The sequence below is a fragment of the Thunnus maccoyii genome, chromosome 2 (assembly GCF_910596095.1).
Source record: "Thunnus maccoyii chromosome 2, fThuMac1.1, whole genome shotgun sequence".
NCBI classification, from domain to species: Eukaryota; Metazoa; Chordata; class Actinopteri; order Scombriformes; family Scombridae; genus Thunnus; species Thunnus maccoyii.
In genome coordinates, this window is record NC_056534.1 from 30235333 (window position 1) to 30257804 (window position 22472).

Sequence of the window (22472 nt, forward strand, 5' to 3'; positions counted from 1 at the left end):
CTGCCTTTATGTTCTTTACTTTTTGTATCTTGTATTTATATTTTTTTGCATTACAATTCATATTGGATCATGCAGATGTACCTGTATCCCCTAGCAATAACTCAAAACTATATACTCTATAGTGTACAGTTAAAAAATGGGTGGGGTGGACTTAACTAAACCTTTTTTGTTTTGTGGAGTTTTCTGACATCATGTAACTCCAAATATAGCTCCACTCATCTTCAACCAGATCAGAGATCTGTTTGGGTGTACAAGGTCTTAAAAAGCACAGAACCCCTGATATACAGTATGATCAACAATATTTATTGTCCTGTAACAGAAATTAACACCATAATTAATAATGCTAATATTAATTAGAACACATTATGTAAAAACCTATCAATAAACTACCTAAATAAGTCTGTTAAATTAGAGGTATTACAACAGAGGTAGTGTCATTTCTTAGGCAAAGATGGCACAGTCATGATGAAGGTGTGAAAAGAACAGGTATGAAATTCAGATATCTACTATTGTAGAAATGTAAATGCAAATGAAAAAAAGCATTATAAAATGAAGGCACCACATTATTTTACAGTTTCTAATACTGCTCAAGATTGTTTTTAAAATTATGAATTTTGGGTATTTGGTTTTTGCCTTGATACAAAGCTGTCATTCTGTTTATGAAACATAATTATGACAATAAATTATATGCTTATCTTATTAAGGTAAGGAATAATTTCCACTGTTAAAATCTTAGGTCATTTTAACTACTGTTATGATAATGTTATGATGCTCTCTGCTCTCTTCCCACCATCACTTGCAGCAGGCAACAGACTGTGTGCTGCAGCATCCCCCTGTGGCTGAACCTGGACTTTCTTTATCCAGCTGCAAGACCAGCTCGAAAGGATCCACGCTGCCTGCCTGTATGAACAGTTAAACAAAGTAGAAGTCATTGGGAGTTTACTGTTTCATATTATATAATTCCACTGTTTCATCAAAGAAATGATCAGGAATGGGGAAAAAAAAGATTAATGTGGGATTCATAGATTAAAAACAGATATGTTCTTTCTCTTTTTCTTATTTTCTGGCAGTAAAAACCAATGATTAGTCTGAAAATTCTGTAGAGAAGAAGCTGATATCAATTGAGTTCATCAGTGTACGTTTATTCCTGATGTATGGCTCAGAATCTCTTTTATCAGACACTGGTTGTTCATTAAATCAGGATTTTACAGTAGCTGTGCTTTCAAGAACAAGACCAAAGGCTTTTTATTACCATTATCACCCACTAGCTGTGTTGATTAGAGAAAAAGTACCTCGACCTGATTTCACTTCAGAGGGGCAGTCCAAAGGTTGAACCATTGGACAGACCACTCAGATTACTCATGTACTCCACAAATCTAAATGGAAATCCCTCAACAACTAAATGAAAAGTGTCATCGGTGATTTAAGTGTTAGGGTACTCATTGAAAAATGTATAGTGGTGTTTGTAGATGTGTGTGTGCACAGATTGACCATGAGAGCTGATAAGATGGCATTCCTTTAGCTGAGAAGAGAACATTCCTTCCTGTTCAAGGTTCCCCAGCATGACTCCACAGTCTGGTTATGACTCCAAGACAGCTGCTTGACCTTGTGCTTGCGAATGTGTGCATGTGTATGTTTGAGTGGGTATGTGGGTGTGTGCGTGAGAATGTGCGGCATGCTTTCTAGTACACACATGCGTGTGTGATTATGTGCACAGTTAAGACAGTGGGGCTCTCTGGGTGTGTCACATATTTCAAATGGACAACACAAACATACTGACCTCTAGTGCTCAAAGAGAAATCAGACAGAAACATTTTGACATCCTTGAATTTAGATGGAGATTGAGAGGATGGCTGTGACACTGACCTTAGGTTTGACTCCACAGGGCCCACAGGGGCCTCCCGGTGGCTGGAAAGTGAAGTCTTCTGCGAATCTGGAATGGGTCAGGATGCTGGCCACCTCTCCATCCACCTCCACCACTTCTTCGGCCTGTACAATACACCCACACCTGACATAATTTGCTTTCAGTGCATGTGCAGAAGAGATTTAACAGATGGTTCTACAGACCTTGAAGGTGTACTGACAGTCAAACTGGAAGCTGTCCTCTACCCCTGTAATGCTCCCATTATATATAACCTGACAGGGCTTGGTGCTGCCCTTAGGGAGCTTAAACAGGCGGTACGTGGCAGAGACAAACTTGAAGTCACCTGTATTATCAGAACAGGTAAAAGAGAATCAATAACTGCATCAGAATCATAAACCTGAAATACTTAAATCTATGTGTTACTGATACATTAATTGAACAATGAACTAATGATCCTTAGTCAGCATTGTACCAACACAATTATCAGTTAGCGATAATGGTTTAGTAGAAGCCAGTTTAATGTATATAAACTTATGTTAAACATTAAACAGAGCTGTACAGCACGTCAAATCTAACCCTAGCTTTGTAAATCTAAATAATAAAAACATAAATCTATCTATCTACACCACAATAACCATCAATAATTAAAAAATAAACAATTACGGTTTTAGTGTTCACATCACTCACACTAGAAATATGAAGAAAACAATATGAAGTTAATTTAAAAATAATAAGCATGGATATAAAATCTGGTGTTGATGTAAAACACTGTCACACAATGCAAAAAACAACAAAAAATAGTGTAGCTGGTCAAAGCCACTGTGACAATGTTAAAAAACTGCAAATGTGGGCTCAGGTAAATCTCTAAAATCGAATAATATAGTAGTGGCATTTATAGATTTTTCTATTAGAGTTTGGCAGTTGTGTTCAAAACTGATTGACAACCACTGACACACGCATTGTATCATTTTCTGTTATAACAAAACCATACAGTACAATAATTTCTTACTAACTTCTAGAGTCGTCTACTGTCAACATTACTAGACAGTGTATATTGTATGGTATTAACATCATATTCTTCTGAGTAAACATTGTTGTTAAGAAAAACATTATACATGGCCTAATTTGGATCCACAGGAGTAGTAATTCATAGTTACACCGAATTACATGTCACTTAACACTTGCTCAAACCTTAAAGACCCTATATACCCATGGTCCATTCACACAGGTGTTTTTACTTATTAAGGCTAATTAGACCAGTAATAGACCAGTAATAAGGAATAAAGAATATGAGCCCATACATAAGCGGGCAGTCATGAAACAAGCAACAAAAATCAATTTGGACCCTCAACATCCCCTCTTCTCTGAGTATGAACCTCTGCCATCAGGAAGAAGACTCTGTGTGCCAAAGTGCAAATCAAACCGATTGAAGCTATGGTTTGTTCCAGCCTCTGTCAAGCTTCTGAACGTTAATGCTAAATCTTAGTGTAATAGGGCAATGTGCAATAAATACACGAGCGCTTTAGCACTTAACACTTTTGCATTTTAACTCTTACAGTTTGTTTTTAATTGTCAATGTCAAATGTCAGCAACAGACTGAAGGACAGTGCCCAAGACAAATTTCCCCTCGGGGACAATCTACTCTACTCTACTCTAGACCCCTGTGTAGGCATGTACAGACTAGGCTTGACTGACATCTCTCTCACCATCCTGTTAGCTTTGCACCTGTCAGGGCGGGACAACTATTATTCTCATTGGTTCACATAATTCTCCTCCGTCTTCAACCAGAGCAGAAGTCTAATTAGCCAGAATAAGTGGAAACGCCTGTGTAGTTATGCAGAGCCTTTAAAATAATTTTAGTTTAGCCACAATCTAGGCTGACACAATCCAGATATGCATAATCAAGAGAGTTTAGACTTAATCCAGTTAAGTCTTAAACACATTGTAATGCTGGTGCAACAGGATCAATTTCATCAAGCGTAAAAATTAATGCTTGTTAGTGTAACCCGCCCACAACCTACGGAGTAAAAGAATACAACGAAATACGCGGAAACAAGAAAATTGAATGAATAAGTAATATAGAAAGAAACTAGTATCAAACCCAGAATGTCTTGCAGCTCTTTGTTGTCAACAGTGATGACATTGGCTGTAACCAGCCTCGGGGGGCTGAAGCCCACTTCCTCAGCCAATCGCAGCAGATCCTTCCACCAGAGAGCTCCACCAAGACACTCACCTGCCAAGATAAACTACAATGTGATATACTGGCAGGTGTCTGTAAGCTTTTATGGCAGTAGGATATTAATGTGACACACCCCACAGCACTTTGTGATTTTTAATTTCCTCTGTTAGTCTTCCACTGCTGTAGACGTCACTGAAGTACAGCTCACCACCATCCTAACCATCAACAGAGGAGCAGTGTTAAGTAGTGAACATCAATGCGTTTGTCATGTTTTGTGAGATTTGATATGAAAAGCTAAGTGAAAAGCAGTGTACCTTGAGTACATGGTAGGCTTCAGCCAGTACTTGCTTTTTGTCTGGAGAGAGATTCACCACACAGTTGGAACTAAGTGATGACAGAAAGTCATATTTTCAAAACAGTTTCTCTATAATTGAACAGCATTAAAATAAGATGCAATGAGAGTGAGAAAGGGACACAAGAGAGACATCTTACATGATGATATCAAATGAGCTCCTTTCCAGACCCGCCTCTGTTAGGGCCTCAATGTAGCCCTGGACGAAACTGACATTGGGCTTCTTGTAGCCAAATTCTTGCATGTGGTAATCAACGTATTTTCTGGCCACTTCGAGCTAGAGGAGAACACAGACTAGTATGAGGTCTCTCTGTTTCATTTTCAACAGTCATGTGGTACTACTTGTCAGGAGCTAATAATGTTCGGTTGCACTCATATCCGAATCTGCCATGTTTACAGCAGTAAATGAGTCAAAATAAGTCCTTAAAGGACAGGTTCATGATTTTTCAAGTTTGTCTTAAAACAACAGTCAGGTGCCCATATGAACATTCAAACAGGTTTTGCTTGCTGTAATCAATCTTCCTGTTCATACTGTCCATTAGAAGATCCCCTCCAAATGCCTTTACAATGTAAGTGATGGGGGGCAAAATCCATCCACAGTTTATCTGAAGATAATATGAGGTTTCAGCCATCTGAGTTAGTCAGATAAAGTGTACTGTATATCTTCCAGAGTTACAGACTTAACAGACAGTAAAAAAAAATTCCCTCTTTGTGTCTCGACGGAAAGTGTTTTCCTGTTGAGTTGCAGTGGAAGAATAGTAACAAAAAGAGGAAATTTGGCATTAAGACAGTAACTTTGAAAGATATTGACTTGATTTGAGTAATTTGGACAGTTGAAGCTTCATATTATCTTCAGATAAACTTAAATACACTTTAGTATAGACGGAGGGCTCTGGATTTTGTCCCCCATCTCTTACATTGTAAGTGCATTATGAAGGGATCTCTTAATGGTCAGTATGAACAAGAGGAATGATTATGGCAAGAAAAAACATTCATTTGGGCTCCTGACTATTGTTCTAAACCAGACTTGAAAAATTGTGAACCTGTCCTTTAAAGACATACTATGCAGGATTTGTCGGTTGCTTTTTTGCAAACACAACATTCACAGTAGGCTCCTCCTCCCCGGCTAAACGACAACAGAATGAGCTGAGAGCAGCGCTGGTCGAACAAGCTACAGAGTGAATGAAGAGAGGGAGTGATGCTAGTGAGAACAAAGCAGTGAATCAGATAAATAAAATGTTATTTTCTGATTGTTTTACGGCAGTTACAGTCTAAAGCACAAATAAACACACTAAAACCTCTGCACAACCCTGCGGGAAGGTGTCATATTGCCGGATTTTGTGTGAATGCAGGGCTGTGGCCTCAATGCTCTGCGTGTGTGTGGCTCACCCTTGCCCTCAGTCAAACAGAGACATAGACCTGCAGCTCTTTATACATCCATGACATAGAGACAGAGAGCAGAGGAGAGAGACGGAGAAAGTGATTTAAGCTGGTCGCTGTGCTGTGAGTCTTGACCTCACACCCTGTGCACTGTTATTGGCTGGGGGCTACACACCCACTTCCCAAAGGTTGATGCCCAGAAATGTCCCACACACAGAAAAATAATAAGAAAATAAGAAAATACAGGCAGAGCGCAGGGTGTCTATTGATACAGACACCACCACACCCTTCTAGTGGGTGATATGTGATTTTTTTGTATGACACTATACATTGTTTTTTAGGAAAATCTTGCATGGTATGCCTTTAAGGACTCGTCATTTACTGCTGTGAGAAATTTTGTCTTTCAGAATCCAGAATTGGAGAGTTGTTGCTTACAAGACATTAGTAGCAGTCTTCACTAATGGTTTCAGTTGCTATATTGAGTTTTCCACATAAATATTTAACATAGATCAAGATGTTACTGCAGGCAATCAGTCCACTGTACTGTGATGCTGACATACAGTACCTGGTCCTCAGTCATGTCAATGCCGGTGACATGACCATTCTCGCCCACCAGCTGACTCAGCATGTAGCAGTCCCTCCCACTTCCACTGCCCAGGTCCAGTATCCTGCAGCCCTCCAAACACTCTGGCACCACCAGACCACAGCCATAGTACCTGAGGGAGAGCGAAACTCATTGTAAGTATCTCTGCAACAGTCTTTTTTTTTTATAAGTGTAAGTACATGTGAAGCAACAGCAGAGAGTGCAACAGCCCATTAAACCTGTCAGTGACTTCAGGGTGCACTTTCTTCAGAGCCTGGCGGATGAAGGCAGGGATGCGCTGGGCTGGAGCCACACAGGCGTTGCTCTTCAAGTCTGAGGATTTCTTCAGCACCTTGCCATAATAATCCTGCATGTGCAGGAAAAAAGTTGTCCATAGTTACTCCAGCAGGTTGTCAAAAATTAGTAGATGGTAGGTATTGCATAATTAATCATTACAGACCACTTCTACTCTAACGTTAGCATGAATGAACACCACTGAACAACAAAATAATTAAGTGTTTTAGCTTTTAAAGCCCTTGAGCTAGAATGGCAATAGTGTAATGTACATGTGATGCATGTTATCTTACCTTGACGTCCACGTGAATGGTGGTATCAGCGAAGCTTTTAGCACTACAGCTTTAAAAAAGAAATAATTATACGTTAACTTCAATTCACACATGCTTAGGAAGTTAGTTAGCTATCTGCTAACTGCTAACATGACCGTTTGCTAGCTGTTAGCTACGGCTAAAAGTTATATGTAGTATTCACCGTGTTTAAAGTGTAAGTTATTCATTAGAACGTAATATTGCGTAACTAACGTCACTATGAATTAAGGGCTACGTCTCACGTTAACGTTTAATGGTGGAAACAACAACACGCCACTCGCTGTTTATAATGTTAGCTACGTTACTGTACTAACAAATGGAGACAGGAGGCATGTCAGTAGGTTGTTTTTACCTCTTGTCTTCAGACATTGTCCCGACTGCAAACAAAGTCCACAAACTGTCGCCGAAAGAGCTGTCTAGAGGGTTACTGCCTGCATAAAATGAACATTAGACTGCACATATCGTGCTTCCTGCTCAACAGCAAACCCTGTCCCTCACTGACTGGAATCACAGCTGAACTCTGATACAGCATGTAACTTGCGTAACATAGGCTACTATGTTGCATGTTATATTTGAAGTTTTGAGAGGTGCGAGTATAGTTTTCCCACATCAAAAATAAACACGACTCAGTCATGCTTGAATTTAAAAGGGTATGTTTATTGAACATACATCCATCTTGGTTGTTGTAATAAATGGCTTATGATCAGAACATTCAAAGAATATGTGCAAAACCACCTTACACACACTGGTGAAGACAGAAAAGTAGTGTCTTTGGCAAGATGCCCCTGATCTTGTTAACAAGCTATCTACTACATGTTAGTCAAATGTATGTACCCTTTAACACAACTTCAGGATAAGTCTCAAAAGAAATTAAATCTTTTCTCAACAGAAAGAAAATAATACCCAGGATGAGAAAAAATAAAACAAATAAAGCTAATGATTTCACAAAAATGATAAAAGCAACTATTTGGTTCACAAGCATGTCACAGAATACTGTACACAATTTGAAAATATAAAGTGGTTTTGAAATTCTACACAGTTCCAATCACGCTCGAAGGATTCAACTGATATGAAAAATAGCTCATCTTTGTACTACATGTACCACAATTACACATTATTATTTTCTACCTCACAAATAGCAAAAAAAAAACCAACAACATATAAAGCATATTAGATCATGTTCAGGCTTTGATGGGTAAAATTCAATCAGCTTATTCTCAAAAGAGAAAGTTTACATGTAACGATTCAACTTGTGCTTAAAGGTACTACTTTTTTTAGGAGACATCCTCTGTTATAATGCTTTCAGGTGCGAATATGTGTAAATCTGTGAGACTGATGGTTGAAACATTTGTGCTTTGCAGACACTGCAATGTGTGCAGGGTTCTCCAAAGAAAGACATCACAATGGCATGTAACATCTTTGCAATTTCCAGTTAATTTCAGAACGTGGGCGATCGAAAACGATGAATCAAAACAAGTCCATTTGTAAAAGTTTCACACTCATGTTCATTATAGAAATCAGTGGCATTTTTTTCTGGCACATTCATCATCAACCAACATCTATTACAGCTGCAGTGAGATTTGTAATTAAAGGGCAGATTTACGACATACAAGCTGAGAACCAGCTATTAAAGGCATTTCAAACTGATGAGATAAATGAATGGAACCAATAAATGTTCTTACTTTAATAACATGTGGTCTTTGTTTTCTGTTTAGTGCATTATCATATTGCTTGTTCACCACATCCTGTGCCAAGAATGTTTCATCCATCATAAAAAAAAGACTTGCTGTTCAGAAATATCCTGTACCCTCCTTGATTATAATAGATATTCTACTATAGTTATTTTAGCAGCTTATCTGATTCTTAGTTTTTCTGTCTTTTCCACTGATAATTTTGGTTTATTTTTTCAGTTTTCAATCCTCTGTAACCCCAAGAGGTATATTTCCAATCACTAGGCTGCAATTGTTAGACATTTTGTTCTAAATATTATGAATAATTTGTGCACAAACTTTGGGCATTTGCTCTACAATCATGACCATTATGTGTTGTGTGTGGGATAAATGAAACAAAATAAAGAAAACCGAGAAAAAAAAAAAAGAAAAAAAAAGGCAGCTTTGTTTTTTCTTTCCAAAAAGGTGAACTTCATATCTCAGATTAAATAGTATAAATGCAGAAGACTGACTGGATCACCCATTGGTCAAAACCATTTAAAAAACCATAGTTTGTTATATGTTATGTTGAATTTATGAATACCATAGCAGAAGAATGTTGCTAATATGAAAATCCAATACAAAGAGTGTAATCCTGTGTGCTCAGGATTTATGTTTTTATCATGTATAGCTGGTGAATGTGGAAATCTATTGAAATAACTGACACAAAAGTTTGAGGTCTGATGTTGCCCATTCTGGCTGTAATCTCTGAAAAGCTTCATATTCTTTTCTTAGTTACGGCTTAGTTACCTGCTGTCTCAGTGTCTCTCAGGGTTTCACTGATGCTTATCAATGTTAGTCAAATTTCTGCATTTTCTGGGTAGGCACACGCTACAAACATTCATTAAATTAAGTTTAAAAACAAAACAAAACAACTGTATATAAACCAACAAAGTGAATGTTGCATTCGCTACTGACAAATCACAGGGGTCCATATTCTTATAGATGTTGCAACAAAACCTTGAGAAGTAAATCATGTGCTGCGATTTAAGACTGAATTTATGGAAAAAAACTACGCATTTTCTGTTCTGATTTTCTTTCAGCTAAAAGCTTCATTTATAAAGATAAATACATTTTGTGCAAAATAGGAACTGCTCACATGAAGATGTGTTAATGCACTTATACTTCTCTATCACTAGCAGGTCAGATAGAGAGCAACAAAAACAGACATAAGGCAGAGCGGTTTTTAAATCGCTGAAAAAGCACTTTAGAAGCATCAGTCTAACGGGACGTCCCACACAGTCTTGTTCTGGTGTCCCTGTACAGTATCGGCTTGCATAAACACACACATTGCACTCATCTGAAATGTTCCTGCTGTGTGTATTTTTTTACTACCTAGTTTCCTGCCTGTGGAGAAAGGCTTTGAAAAATTGTTGAAACTGGTTGCACGCGCTCGGTGAGGAGAGCTGCCTTCATCCCGAGCACTGAACGTCCTGTCCTGTCACAGCCTCAGCTATCAAGTCTTTGACGTGTGTCAGTAGCTTCCGTTGCATGAGCCACTGAAGGACTGTGTGTGTGCGTGTGTGTGTGCGTGTGTGTGTGTGTGCGCGCAGTGTAGTGAGTCTTACACCTATACACAGGCTATTAAAGGGCTTGCACTGCCCACATATAACCCAAAATACACAGGTTAAGGCCACTGTTCCAGTGTGGGGAGGAGCAGATTTTCTCAACCTTTCAATCTCATTCATTTCCAGTTGAGATTCCACTTCCTGCTCCCACACCTGTTTTATCTAAGATGTACACACTCATAACAAATACTCACTTTTAGACATAAAACACTTGCTCAGACACAAAAGCCTTTTCTTCCGAGCCTCCATATTCGGTGCCAAGTGCTCTCCTTCCCTCTGTGACGAAGGTGTGTTAACTGTTTCAGCCCTGCGGCTCAGTGCTGGTGCTGTGGTGCGCTCCCTCCTGCTCGCTGATGGTGTGGAGGAGGAGGCACACTGGAGGGTGGAGTGAGGCGCTGCCTATCTGGTGAGCTGGCTGAGGGGGTCCTGACGGCCCTCGTGCAGCCCGCCTCTCCAGCCCGCCCAGCGCCTGCTCCTCCTCCACACTGAAGGAGGCGCGATGGCCACAGCTGTCACAGAAGTCGCCGGCCTCCTCCCCCTCCTCCTCTTCGTCGTCGTCATCTCCCTCACGCCCCAGCAGGCTCTCTAGCTCCCTCAACTCTTTGCCTTCCTGGCCTGTCCCTCCTGCTCCGCTGCAACTGCCGCTCCCACGTGTGCCACACACGCACACCTCAATCCCAGAGTCCCCTGTAAATCGTCTCCTCCTTCCGTTGGGGAGGCGATCTTTGTCCTCAGAGCAACCCTCTGATAGGTCCTTCAGCAGCGGGTCCTTGCAAGAGTCTTCCCTACTTCCGCTTCTTTTCTCTTGGCTGATGAGTCCCTCCCTGCTGAGCCCATCTGACAGCAGTATCATGCCTGAATCTTGTGCTGTCTGCATGGGCTTGTTGTCAGGCTTGGGCCTTAAGTCTAAAGTGGGGGGTTGTGGCTCCTCTAGGCTGGGTCTGCAGCACAGACTGTCAGAGACTGGGGGCACTGGAGTGGGCTGAATGGCTGGACAGTGTCCCTCCTGCTGCTCAGGAGACAGTGGACTAGAAGCCACTGAGGTTGGGCCTGTGTGTAAGGCACTGTAGGGAGGGGGAGGAGTAGGTGGCCGGTTGACCACCTCTTCATAGTCAGGCAGGAGGTAGTTTGGCAGAAACCCTGCGGAGAAAAAGATGAAAGAAAACAGCTCTGAGTGAAAACAGAAATACAATAAATTTGCATATGCACTGAAATAAATGTACACAACTTCAATTTGGAGTAATACATTAAGCAAGGCAAGCACCACTTACATGGACTGGTTTTGTTTTTTTAAATACACAACATTGTCTGACCCCTGTATGATCAGAGTGCCCTAGCTGAACTTCCTAGACCACTATTCAAGCATTCCCAAAGCCACGGGAGGAAAATGTAACAACAGTTGAGGTCAAAACAAGCTCATTTCTAGGTCAGTTCTGTGCTGAGGACCATTGCAGCAGTGTGTGAGATGGTGTTGCAACTCTGGCAAGGTACCAAGAGAGAAATGCTGGCCGTTTCCTGAAAACTGGGGCATGCAAACAGGGAAGGTACTGACGCTGTGTGAAACCAGGGATGGCTCCCAGCGCAAACATTACATTTGAGCCAGGCTCCACTGCTTTAACCTACTTTTAAGTTCCTCAGTTTGATGCAACTAGAAAACGACTGACTCAAAATTATTCAGAAAAAAAAACAATGTTTGTCTCTCCAAGAAACGATAAAAGAAGCTACTGGACTGCGTGAGATTGTCGCCTCTACAACAGACCTGACGCAGGTGTAAGTTGTACACTGCAGGTGGAAGGCTGAGCTGCAAAATGATTTGATATGATTTAATGATTTTCTGTTCTTATCAGCAGACGTGCACTTGTATGAATTTACGTTTACCGAGTAAGGAAAAGTGATTCTGCACTTTTTTTTCTTTTTTTTTTTAAACATAATTACAGCAAGGATTAATATGTGCAATTCAGTGATTCTTTTGTCTCTGAAAGAAACTTTTCCAAGCTAAGATGTGTGGGAGAGAGGTAGATAGTAGGACCTCCCTTGAACAAACCACAGGAATTTAGAATTAAACAATTATAAATGCATTGTATTCACCAACTGACCGGACAACTTTTTCTGTATTTTCCTCAGTTTGTTGTCTATTATCACTATCATAATCAAGATTTTCTGTTGTTGGATTGATGATCGTTACACATTTATTTTCAGTGCTCTGATTAATGCAGCTTTAAGTAGTTCTGAACAACTGCTATCAGTCATCAATAGAAATCATAAAGATCTTACTGAAGTAGAAGGGCACAGAGGGGTAGTTGTGTGCTTCACGGTAAGCGATGAGGTTTATCTCGTGCTGCCGCTGCTGTTGCTGCAGTCTGTGTTTGGTGCGGCGATGGTGGCACACACAGCAGCAGCTCAAAATGAAGATGATAGCCCACACTAACCAAAACCCTACAGGAAGAGAAAAATCAACACAAGACCTGTCACGTTTTCCAGTGGAACAACAACAACATGGATAAAATGTAAATGTGACTGTTTTGCTTGATATTCTAAATGAACTCACACACGCTGATAAATAGTAAACAAGGAAGAATTGTGCTCTACAGTATCCATGCTGTTTAACTCTACTGGCTTGTGGTGATATAACAAAGTGCCTGCTGCTAACACCAACATATCACTGCAGATCACATACTGTCAACATCTGGTTCTATCATAGTGAATCATTCTTATGCTTGTATACCGTATGTATGTGGTGCATTTCCTGGCATATAGTCAATTTAATCATCATTGAACAGTCCAAGTCCGTTCTTATCTCGCACTGACAGATTTACAGCCTTTCCCATTTCTTTCTCTCTGAAGCAACCCCATAATTTACACCACAGTTGTATCACTAGTTCAACTCTGAGCTCTCTGCTTTCTCACTTAAGAGACACTTGTCATATTTGTAAATGTCCTGGTCCAACCGAGCAGGAAAATAAATGTTAAAAAATAATATGAGCCATTAATTTTGAAATGTTGAAATTTTGGAGGACGACAAACACAATTAAACTGAACTGCAGATGCGGTTCTTCTTTGTCATAAACAATGACAAGAACATCCCAGCACGGCTTCGCCATTTAGGAGCGTTCTATGCTTTTTTTTCCCCCCTCGTATGGCATCAAGTCCTAATTTTCTCCAAATTAATTATTTGTGGCGCTGTGCTATCTAGAATCCAGTCTGAACAGCAGCAGCAGGGGACAAAAACTGAGTGAGGCTTCAAAAACGCCCCAGTTTATGTTAAAAGTGTTTGAAATAAGTGAACTGCCACTACGTCGACAAAAAAAAAGAAAAAAAAAAGGGAAACCACTTCGAGGACTACAGCGCAAGGCCGCCTTCGTCTCTGGAAAATCAGAATATAAACTATACAATATGGTGCCCGGTACGGTGCATGTCTGTGCAATTTAACGTCCTCAATGCCTCATTACTAACTTCTTATCTTCAAGAGATGCCGACATATTGTCATGACTGCACCTTCAAAGTGATATGAGATCTTCTGTTCTCAGTTCTAAAGAATTAATTGTGGGCTTTTAGTACTTTATTGATGGCCATCAGCTCTGCTCTTTTACTACTGTGCAATATCTGAAAAAGCTGGGTTATATCTAAACTAGAAGGGAAAACAGTGCCGTGTTCTTCCTCAGGTCATTAATAAATAGATGATGTTGTATTATGAAGTTTGTATAAATAAGCTGACTCCAGTTTGAATGTTGCTTATTTCTAAGAACCTACACCAACTGAAATACGCCTCCTTTGTCCTTGAATCAACCTTTCCACTACTGAGGACTGGAAAAGATCTGAATTACAGACATTATAAATCTCTTTAAAACCTAAATTTACTATTCATCATATTGTACAGCCCTATCAAAACATTTCCTGCAAATCTTTAAACAACATTCTGACATATCCTCGCAAACAATAAACTTTTTGTAACTTAAAATGGACACGACGTGACATGTTTGGCGCATTTTATAGATAAATGAACCCACATGTCAAAGTGTTCTTGCAACATTAAAGCACTTCTGAAAGTTTGTTCTCAGTCAAAGAACAAAACATAAAGGTAATTTTGAGGATGCCACATTATTTTTTTTTGAACAACTTTCAACATTTTTCTCTTATTTTCCAGGAACGATAAAGTAGCCTACAAAGTTCTGGCATCGCAAAAAAAAACATGTCCCAGTTCTCAGGATCAGTATTTCACCCCATATGTTCCATCCTATTCATCTTAGATGGGCTACTAAGTAGGTAATCACTATAGTTTAACATCACGATGGCTAATTCTATCAAATCCTGTGTGTTCGTGCCTATAAGGAGAGGGAGGGAGAAGAGGGGATACAGACCAGAGAGACAAACCGAGGAAAGAACGGACACTTACACCAGAGCTCATAGTAGTAACTGCAGCACTGAGACTCTCCGCAGCAGTGACCGGACTCACAGATGTAACTCTGGTTGTTGACGCCTTCGCATTGCAGTAGGCTCTGCAAGACAAGCAGGAGAAACACTACTGTCACTTTAAAAAGGAATGCATCATCAACAGCTCAACTTTAAAAATAAATAAAACATCTCGAGGCATCTGGTTACGTTGTGCAGGGCCTATGAAAAAATAACCAAGCCCCCCAACCATGTATCAAGTTTTGTTCTTTAAAAACGATAAGTCACTCTGAGTGAAACTACATTTGTAGATTTTAATTTTGAACAGAGAATACTCTTTACTGTTTGTTGTAAAGTAAGAAAAATTCATCTTGACATAAATTAAATACAATAACTGATTATGAAACTGATATTATTCACCCTCGTTATGATGACACAAACTAAATCATCACTGGTTCAGTCGTCTGTTTTCAGATGTTATATAAGTTAAATGATGGTGTGTAATGACATGAGTAAGTGATTTTACTGTAAATAAACCACATTATATACATGATGTTACTTTCAGCCACAAACAACACAGTCCAGCTGACTGTTCACTGAGCAAGAAGAAGAAAACGGCAAACTTTAAGTTTTCAAGTTTTTGTCACTTAAGCAGAGCAACCAATTTACTCAAAAGAACCTGCATTGCATTGAAAGGCCATCACAATTATGAACATTTGTAATTATGCATTATAATTAGTTTTGTACTCTTCCACATTTGTCATTTTCAATTCAGTTTCATTTGGTTTCAGTTGACTCATTTTTGATAATCCTTGCTTTACTTTATTTTCTTACATTTTGATTGCCCAGTCTGGTTGTTTCATGATCCACTGGTAAAAAAAACAAAATACTGGTAAAAACTTGCTACTAGACTACTAGAACCCGTGTTATCATCAGAGCACCATGTTCTCCCTGGCGTGGCTAAAATGTGGTTATAACTTGTTAAACTGATGGTGCTCTTACACCTTCATTTTAAATACAAATAAAAACAACAACAGGACTGTTTTTGACTTGTCATGGTAGGAAAAGAACAGGTGTTACTGATAACGGTTCTGTTCTTTTCAAGTGTCCCAGTAAGTTGGAACGATACCAGGACGCTGAAACTGAAGCAGCTAAATGGAATCCAGCCGTCATTAATTTGATTATTTACACCTGAGCTTTTCCTTCTGTGACATGTGAAAACTGTCTGTGGTGATATCAACTGGTGTGGAGTTAATTCAATATGTACGTTTTTCTTCAGTTTACTGTAACATTCGCTGTGTCCCAATTCCATACATAATAACTCTAAGCTAGTTTTGAGTATGTAGTGTGCTGGAAAAGCAACAAAATAAAAAACTCAAAAACAGCCAGTATGCATACACAAAAAATGCTTCATTTTTAAGTGTGCTATTAATTTGCACTGTTGCCCCACTGTTATTGCAACGCGTTAAGGACACTTACAGCTAAGAAAAATGTAACTTGAGAATGGTGGTGCAAGAGCGCCACAAATATCAAAAAACAAAGTAGTAAATCTTTAGTAAGACCGTTTCCTCTTTCTGACGTCTGATGGCATCGATTCATATTTTTATAAAACGGTAGTAGACCAGTACACTGACTGCAAACATGATGTGTACAATCACTGTATGATATGAAGCTGGGACAGACACATATTTCTACATACCTAACCCTGACCTTTGATTTAGAATAATTACCATAACACTAGTAGCCAACATTTATACTTAGCAATGGATGTGGTGCTAGCCACTTGTGCTGGTAAGCTGCTAGAGTTTCATCAGTGTTTAAGGCCCATATCGAGTGCGCATATTTGAATCTCAGCCAGCACAAAACCACTCAGTATGTTGCACAATATCTAATCAACTATTTCAACTTAAAAGTGCAGCTGAGGCCTAATCAGAACTCGGAAAATGTCAGAAGATGTTCAGCTCAACGGTCTACTTTCATCCACAATCAATAAGGCATCTGTCTCCACTCCAACAGTCTGTTTCATGTCTTTACTATCAATACGCCAAACTCTTGCCTCATCAAAAGTTAACTTTACAAAGCGCATTACTAATTTCCATCGCACCCATGAAAAGTTAAGTTGTGAAAGGACCCTGGCTAGACCATAATCAGATCAGATAGATCAGGATAGTGCCAAAAGACAAGGGAGCACTGTAATCAAAATCCTCTCATGAGAAAGGCCTATGGATTTTTCCAGGATGATCCCTCAGGTGTTTTCTTCTAGATCAGCTTAATGATTAGCTAGCCAAAGTTCTATATAAGGAAAGTTTTCTTTCTCCATAGATTACCAGCGTGGGTCCCAGATTAAAACGCATGATGATCCAAGGTCCAAAAATCCTAGACAAGTCCCTCCACCTCATGGGTCATTATCCCACAGAAGAAAAAGTCAAACAGCTCTCAAACATACTCTCACTCTCTCTCCCTGCCTCCCTCTCTCTATATCTCTCTCTCTCTCTCTCTCTCTGTGTCCACCCTACCCTCACTCACACACACTCCCTCACCCCACTCCAATCCAGGCCCAAACAGCGGACAAGGATTGCTCTACGGAAATTTCCAAGCAGCAGCAGAGAGCAAGCTCCTGACTGGAGCGCTGCATGATAATAAGGCGCACAGAGTGGTGAGAGGTGTGTGCAAGTGTGAGGCAGGGAGAGAAGGGGCAAGAAAAGCACTGAGAAAGCCAGACGGAGAGCAGTAACGCAGGAATGATTCGTCACACACACACACACACACACACACACACACACACACACACACACACACACACACACACACACACACAAGTCCACTAGATCAGCACAAACCCGACTGCTGACATAAATTGTGGCCGCGGCCTCAACCCTTAGTGATGAATCACTTCTCAACAGCTGTTTTAACCTTATCAACTTGTTTGACATGTTTTAAAACTCAGCTGAACACAGAGGGATTTAATTCTCTGTGTAATAAACACACAATGTTCTGTTCCCCCTACTTTGTCTCTGATAAGTTCAGCTGTTTTCACTGACTGTTCTCCACCATATGCTCTCTGCTTGGCAGTCTGGGCCATTTTTGCAATTTGATACAGATAGGCATCTAGTTTGTTTGGGTCTTCAGCCTGGGCTGCATAAAGATAGCCAAGTACTGAAGGTGGAGAGAGAGTGTCGGGATTTCGCAAACAGTCCTTCACACACACACACACACACACACACAAAAAAAGTGCTCTAGCAGCTAATCTTCAACATGCATGTGACTCCACAAAATAAAACTAACTCGTGCTGCTGAAAATGGGAGGTGAAAGGTCTCGATGAAAGAGCTAAACCTGAGAACTTCTACGTCACCTGAGACCATCCCTGAGTAACTGTTATTTTTCACTTATCCTGTAGGATGCAGACAGTGACCGAGCAAAGAATCTGCACAGACTGGATTCCTCTGTCTCCCATCCAAGCAGGCAGCGATGAAACAATCCTCCTCTCTCATGCTATACTACCATATTAAAGGCGGATTTGGTTACCGTCCCAGAAATGAACACCGCATTAGAAAATAATAACCTTAATAATGAGAAGCTGTTGAAATGAGCAGACAATGAGACAATGTTCAAAATCCCCTGGTGACTATCGAATACTGATCCTGGAGAGAAGTGGCTGTGGTTATTAGTTAATTCTTGACTGCACAGTCAGAGCTGATCCACTTAGCACAGGCCCGTAGGACTTGGCAAGTTAGCTGATGCACGTAAAGACCTCGTTGACCCCTTATTTATTATTCTGTCCTGCAACAAAGAAAGGTGCTCTTTCACAGTCATCAAGGTTATGCGAAACAAAACACTGCTGACGCGTTTGTAGCGACCGTTAATGCTGTACGTTCCCCCGAAGAATGTCTTCCGACTTTCAACGTCCAGAAGAGACAGTTGTCTCATTTTATCTCAGTGTCAGAACATACTGTATGTTTGCCAACAGCTAACGTTTCACTTTCAGATACAAGATTTGGACAAAGTCCAGCTGTTAATATTAAATAACTACAACCTAGCTTTGATACAGCACTGCTACATAAGAACTACATAAGAGTTAACACTGACCAGCAGTCTAGCTTCAGGCAGGGATAAACATAGTAGTCATGAGGATGAGGTAGATCCACTGACCATCATCTTCTCTGCTCGGGTTAGCATGACAACTATATCTATAATTATACAATTTCATTCACTGTTTCATTAATATTAGTTTTACTAATGACTGAATTAACACTACAAGTTTTGACATGTTAAGGATGCTGACCCTATGCTTATGTTTCCCTGATTAAGGGAGACTTATTAAAGTCCCCCTCCACTCAAAAACGTGTTTGGCTTTTTGTTACTTCAGTTGGGTGTTTAAGCTTCTCTGTGCAGAATGATGTACATGTGCAGAGTTTGAGACTAGAAGCTGTTTTCACATTCATCTGCTGAAAGTGCCTCTGTACTCACTGAAAATCTGATATGAAGGGGCACACATACGAGCATGATTTGTAACATCGCAACTACTTTGGAGCCAGTCGCGGTCCGATATACAACTTACACAAGTGTGATGTGGAAACTTGTAGCTTCCAGTGTACAAACACTGAGAATGAACTTTTCAGTGAAGTAAGAGACATCTTGTATCCAGCAGATAAACTTTTGAAATGAATATTTGCATATTCATAGATTCTAGATTTTTTTAATGAGGGATGTGATTTTAAGGTAATTTGTGGAAAAAAACATGTCAGACACATATTATTATTCCATGCAGAGTATTCTTATTTACTTTACAACATGTCTGGAGGGGCTCTTTAACCTTTTTTTTTTTTTAATGTTTTTGCACTAAAGAGCTTGGTATAAGATCAAATATGAACAAAAGTCAAATATGGAACTGGCTGGGGACCATCACTCTTATAGCTTATCCTCAATTTTTTTTTATCAAAAAGCAAAACAATACCTATGCTATTAAGGTGTGTGTGATGGTGAGTGACAAGGGTCCTTGGCTTGGCCCATGATATCATGTGACTGTAGTAGTTAACTCAGCTTTACAAGCTCTTATCCAATGTATCAGGTAGGGCTGTGCGATATGACGATATATGTCGTGTGATGATGGAAAAACGTCTATCATTTCATATTATGCTCTACTGTTTATTTCACTGTGTTGCAAAGCATTTTGGTCATATCACACAGCCTTAGTTTTAGGTAAAAAGCCAAACCATTAAGCGTAATGTTTTTATAGTCTTTTGGTTTTTTGTTGCAGCTATAAACAGCTGTGTAAAGAAACAGAAGAAACAGCTGCAAACTTTTTGAGGTAACAGCCCCCTGATACATCACGGTGATTGAGTTCATATCAGCTGGAAAGTACAAATTTTTGACTTGTCAAGATCTGAAATATTATGGGCTTTATAGCTGTACTGACAAGGAGGAGGGGAAATCTACATATGAATCAAGTTGTAGTTATGATTTAGAAAGGGTCAGACTGGAGTTATTGTTCATCTTGAAAGCCATATAGTGGATATAGTGAACTTTCTTGAAAGGAGTTTGCATAGAGAAGATGTAGCCCTGACGTGATGTAACTCAGCTTCACAGGCAGAAACAAATGACATACATTCACTGTTACACTGTTCCCCGGCATAGTTTTATCCAGATACCGCATGTGATAACAATGGTAGCTGGAATTTTTATCCTAGGGAAAAAAACAAACATCAAAAACCCATCTTGGTCTATTATTTTCTGACCTTTGTGCCTTGATATCTTAGCAAAATTCTTGGACAGCAGAGGAACTTGAAACTTCAGCACTTTTGTGGGCCTCAGAGATATCTTGGCACATTCGCTACTGATAAAACAAACAAGCTGTTATCTTGTATGAAAGGACTGACCAGGTCCTGATATGGTTTTCTCACTGCTTTCTCACGATGACTGGAATGACCAATAGCTAATAGATACAGTAATGGCAACACAACACTGTTGATGTTTGATATGCTAGATTGCCCAGAAAATCTTTGGAATTCTGTGTCAGCTGATCATTTCAATTTGTTTTAGCTCATGAAGAAGTACTTCTGGTGCATCCTTGAGTCTGTAATAAGTGAGAATGAAGACTGTTGTTGCTGCACCTCTTTACTCACAACACTGTAGACAAAAATGCCTGCTACAACACAATACTAAAACTGCAGTGCCTCCACATAGGCATAAGTAGAAGTTCCATAGTCATCTAGTGAAGCAACCCAATATTTGCTTTGTGTGTGTTTTTAAACATTTGTATTACGCATCACTGGCTCACCAAAAATGCACTATATAATTTCCCCAAATGTGAAATTCAAATACTGAACAGTACCAGATGCTGACTAATAACATCAAACTGCCCACTCAAATTACACGTGGTAAACAATATATAATGTTACAATGACTGCAGGTCTCCAAAATATGTAACTTTGCATCTAAAAGGCAATAACACACTTATTTTTGATTCATTCCTGGCTGTGAATTTCGATTTACGTTGCTGCACTGCGACTACGAAATTGCATTCTGACCCACTAGAAAGAATCAAGAATGCTATTTAAATCACATTTACAGCAATTTATTATCTTTGGAGCTGTACATCAGTACAATGTGTTATAAAAATGAAAGGGGGAAGCTGAAGCCTGTGGTTCATTTTCTGTAATACAGAGGAAGCTACCTTTAACATTGAAATATTGTTCTTCATTTAAATGTGTTCATTTACATAAAAGCTAAAAGTATCAGATGGCCTAATGACTGGGAAGGAAGTGATTATAACGTCATTATGAACTAATTGACAACTTATTTTAACACTATCTTCACACAGGTTCGTCAGCATAATTAATGTAAATAATTCAGACAATAACAGCTATTACGTGTTTATCTGGTAAAGATAATTACAAAAGTCATGTGCCAATTAGTTGTTATGTCTACTTGTGTGGCGGAATTCATACCTGAATTACTGCTTCTGTTGTTTATGCAACTCATTTCTGGCTAAAATGTCAACCTTCTACCATAAACACAACACATCAGAGCGAGGCCCTGACTCCCGGCTGTCACTTTACTTCAACAGTGCTAAGTGCGTTAGCCACCGCAGCTAACCAGCCAGGCAAGCGTGCTATCATCTCTCTTGACAGGACAGTACAAGTTAAAGCTAGCTAATATCTCATGACAGCCGGTATACTATACTACAGGTACGCTTGGGCTCACTGTTAACAAGCTAATAAATGTGTGGACACTTTGCTAACTTAACCGGATAGCTAACTAGCTAGTGAAGACACTTTGCTAACTTAGCCGGATAACTAGCTAGCGTACAGCCCTTGTTTTTGACTGCTTACCCTCTCTGCTGCGGACTCGGTGGGGGTGACAGAGCCGACAGCGTGCAAAAACAACCCCATTTTGAGAGCCGACCATACGCCTCTCATTCCTCCAAAAAAGTTGCTACAGCTACGGCAAAACCATACGCACGCAAACACTGTTGTTCACAAACTGTGTCCGAGTATCCTCAACTATTCCTCGGCCCGTGTCGCGCTGAGAGGCCGCTGTATGCGCCGCCTCCTCTGCGTCCTGGACATTTCCACAAGGCACGGTGCTGGCGCAACCGGTTGCCGTCGGTGGCACTGGCTCATACAGCTGTTACACAAGCTGCTCCTCCAGCACGGGGACGGAGCCTCGGTCTGCTGGGTGTGGCGTGGTCACCTAGACCCGATCCATGTGCGCAACGTGAGGGGCGTTCAGTTGCGTGGATCGCCACTGGTTTTGCGGACTGGACAGCGATTGGACAGTCCGGGCCAGCTGGGGAAGAGGCTGACCAATCACTGATCGGTGCGTCTGTAGTGCATGGCCTTG

The 22472-nt window shown here is 40.1% G+C and overlaps 2 protein-coding genes across 3 annotated transcripts; both read right to left on the reverse strand.

Moving 5' to 3' along the window:
• Positions 1 to 282: 282 nt before the first annotated feature.
• On the reverse strand, positions 283 to 7510 carry as3mt (arsenite methyltransferase). Its single transcript, XM_042395989.1, has 11 exons — positions 7316 to 7510; positions 6946 to 6994; positions 6598 to 6725; positions 6341 to 6491; positions 4536 to 4672; positions 4358 to 4427; positions 4177 to 4258; positions 3966 to 4097; positions 2068 to 2207; positions 1867 to 1989; positions 283 to 900 (listed from the first exon to the last, which is right to left on the reverse strand). The coding sequence occupies exons 1-11, from the start codon at positions 7330 to 7332 to the stop codon at positions 793 to 795; spliced, it is 1137 nt and encodes a 378-aa protein (XP_042251923.1). The 5' UTR covers positions 7333 to 7510; the 3' UTR covers positions 283 to 792.
• An 89-nt stretch (positions 7511 to 7599) lies between these two features.
• On the reverse strand, positions 7600 to 22386 carry wbp1lb (WW domain binding protein 1-like b). 2 transcript variants are annotated; one of them, XM_042395970.1, is made up of 4 exons: positions 21962 to 22386; positions 14634 to 14736; positions 12515 to 12676; positions 7600 to 11380 (listed from the first exon to the last, which is right to left on the reverse strand). In XM_042395970.1, exons 1-4 carry the CDS (start codon positions 22046 to 22048, stop codon positions 10542 to 10544), a joined length of 1191 nt encoding a protein of 396 aa, XP_042251904.1. In that variant the 5' UTR covers positions 22049 to 22386; the 3' UTR covers positions 7600 to 10541. The 2 variants fall into 2 exon arrangements, with proteins under 2 accessions (XP_042251904.1, XP_042251914.1); XM_042395980.1 differs by lacking the exon at positions 21962 to 22386 and adding an exon at positions 16957 to 17067.
• Between the last annotated feature and the right edge of the window lie 86 nt (positions 22387 to 22472).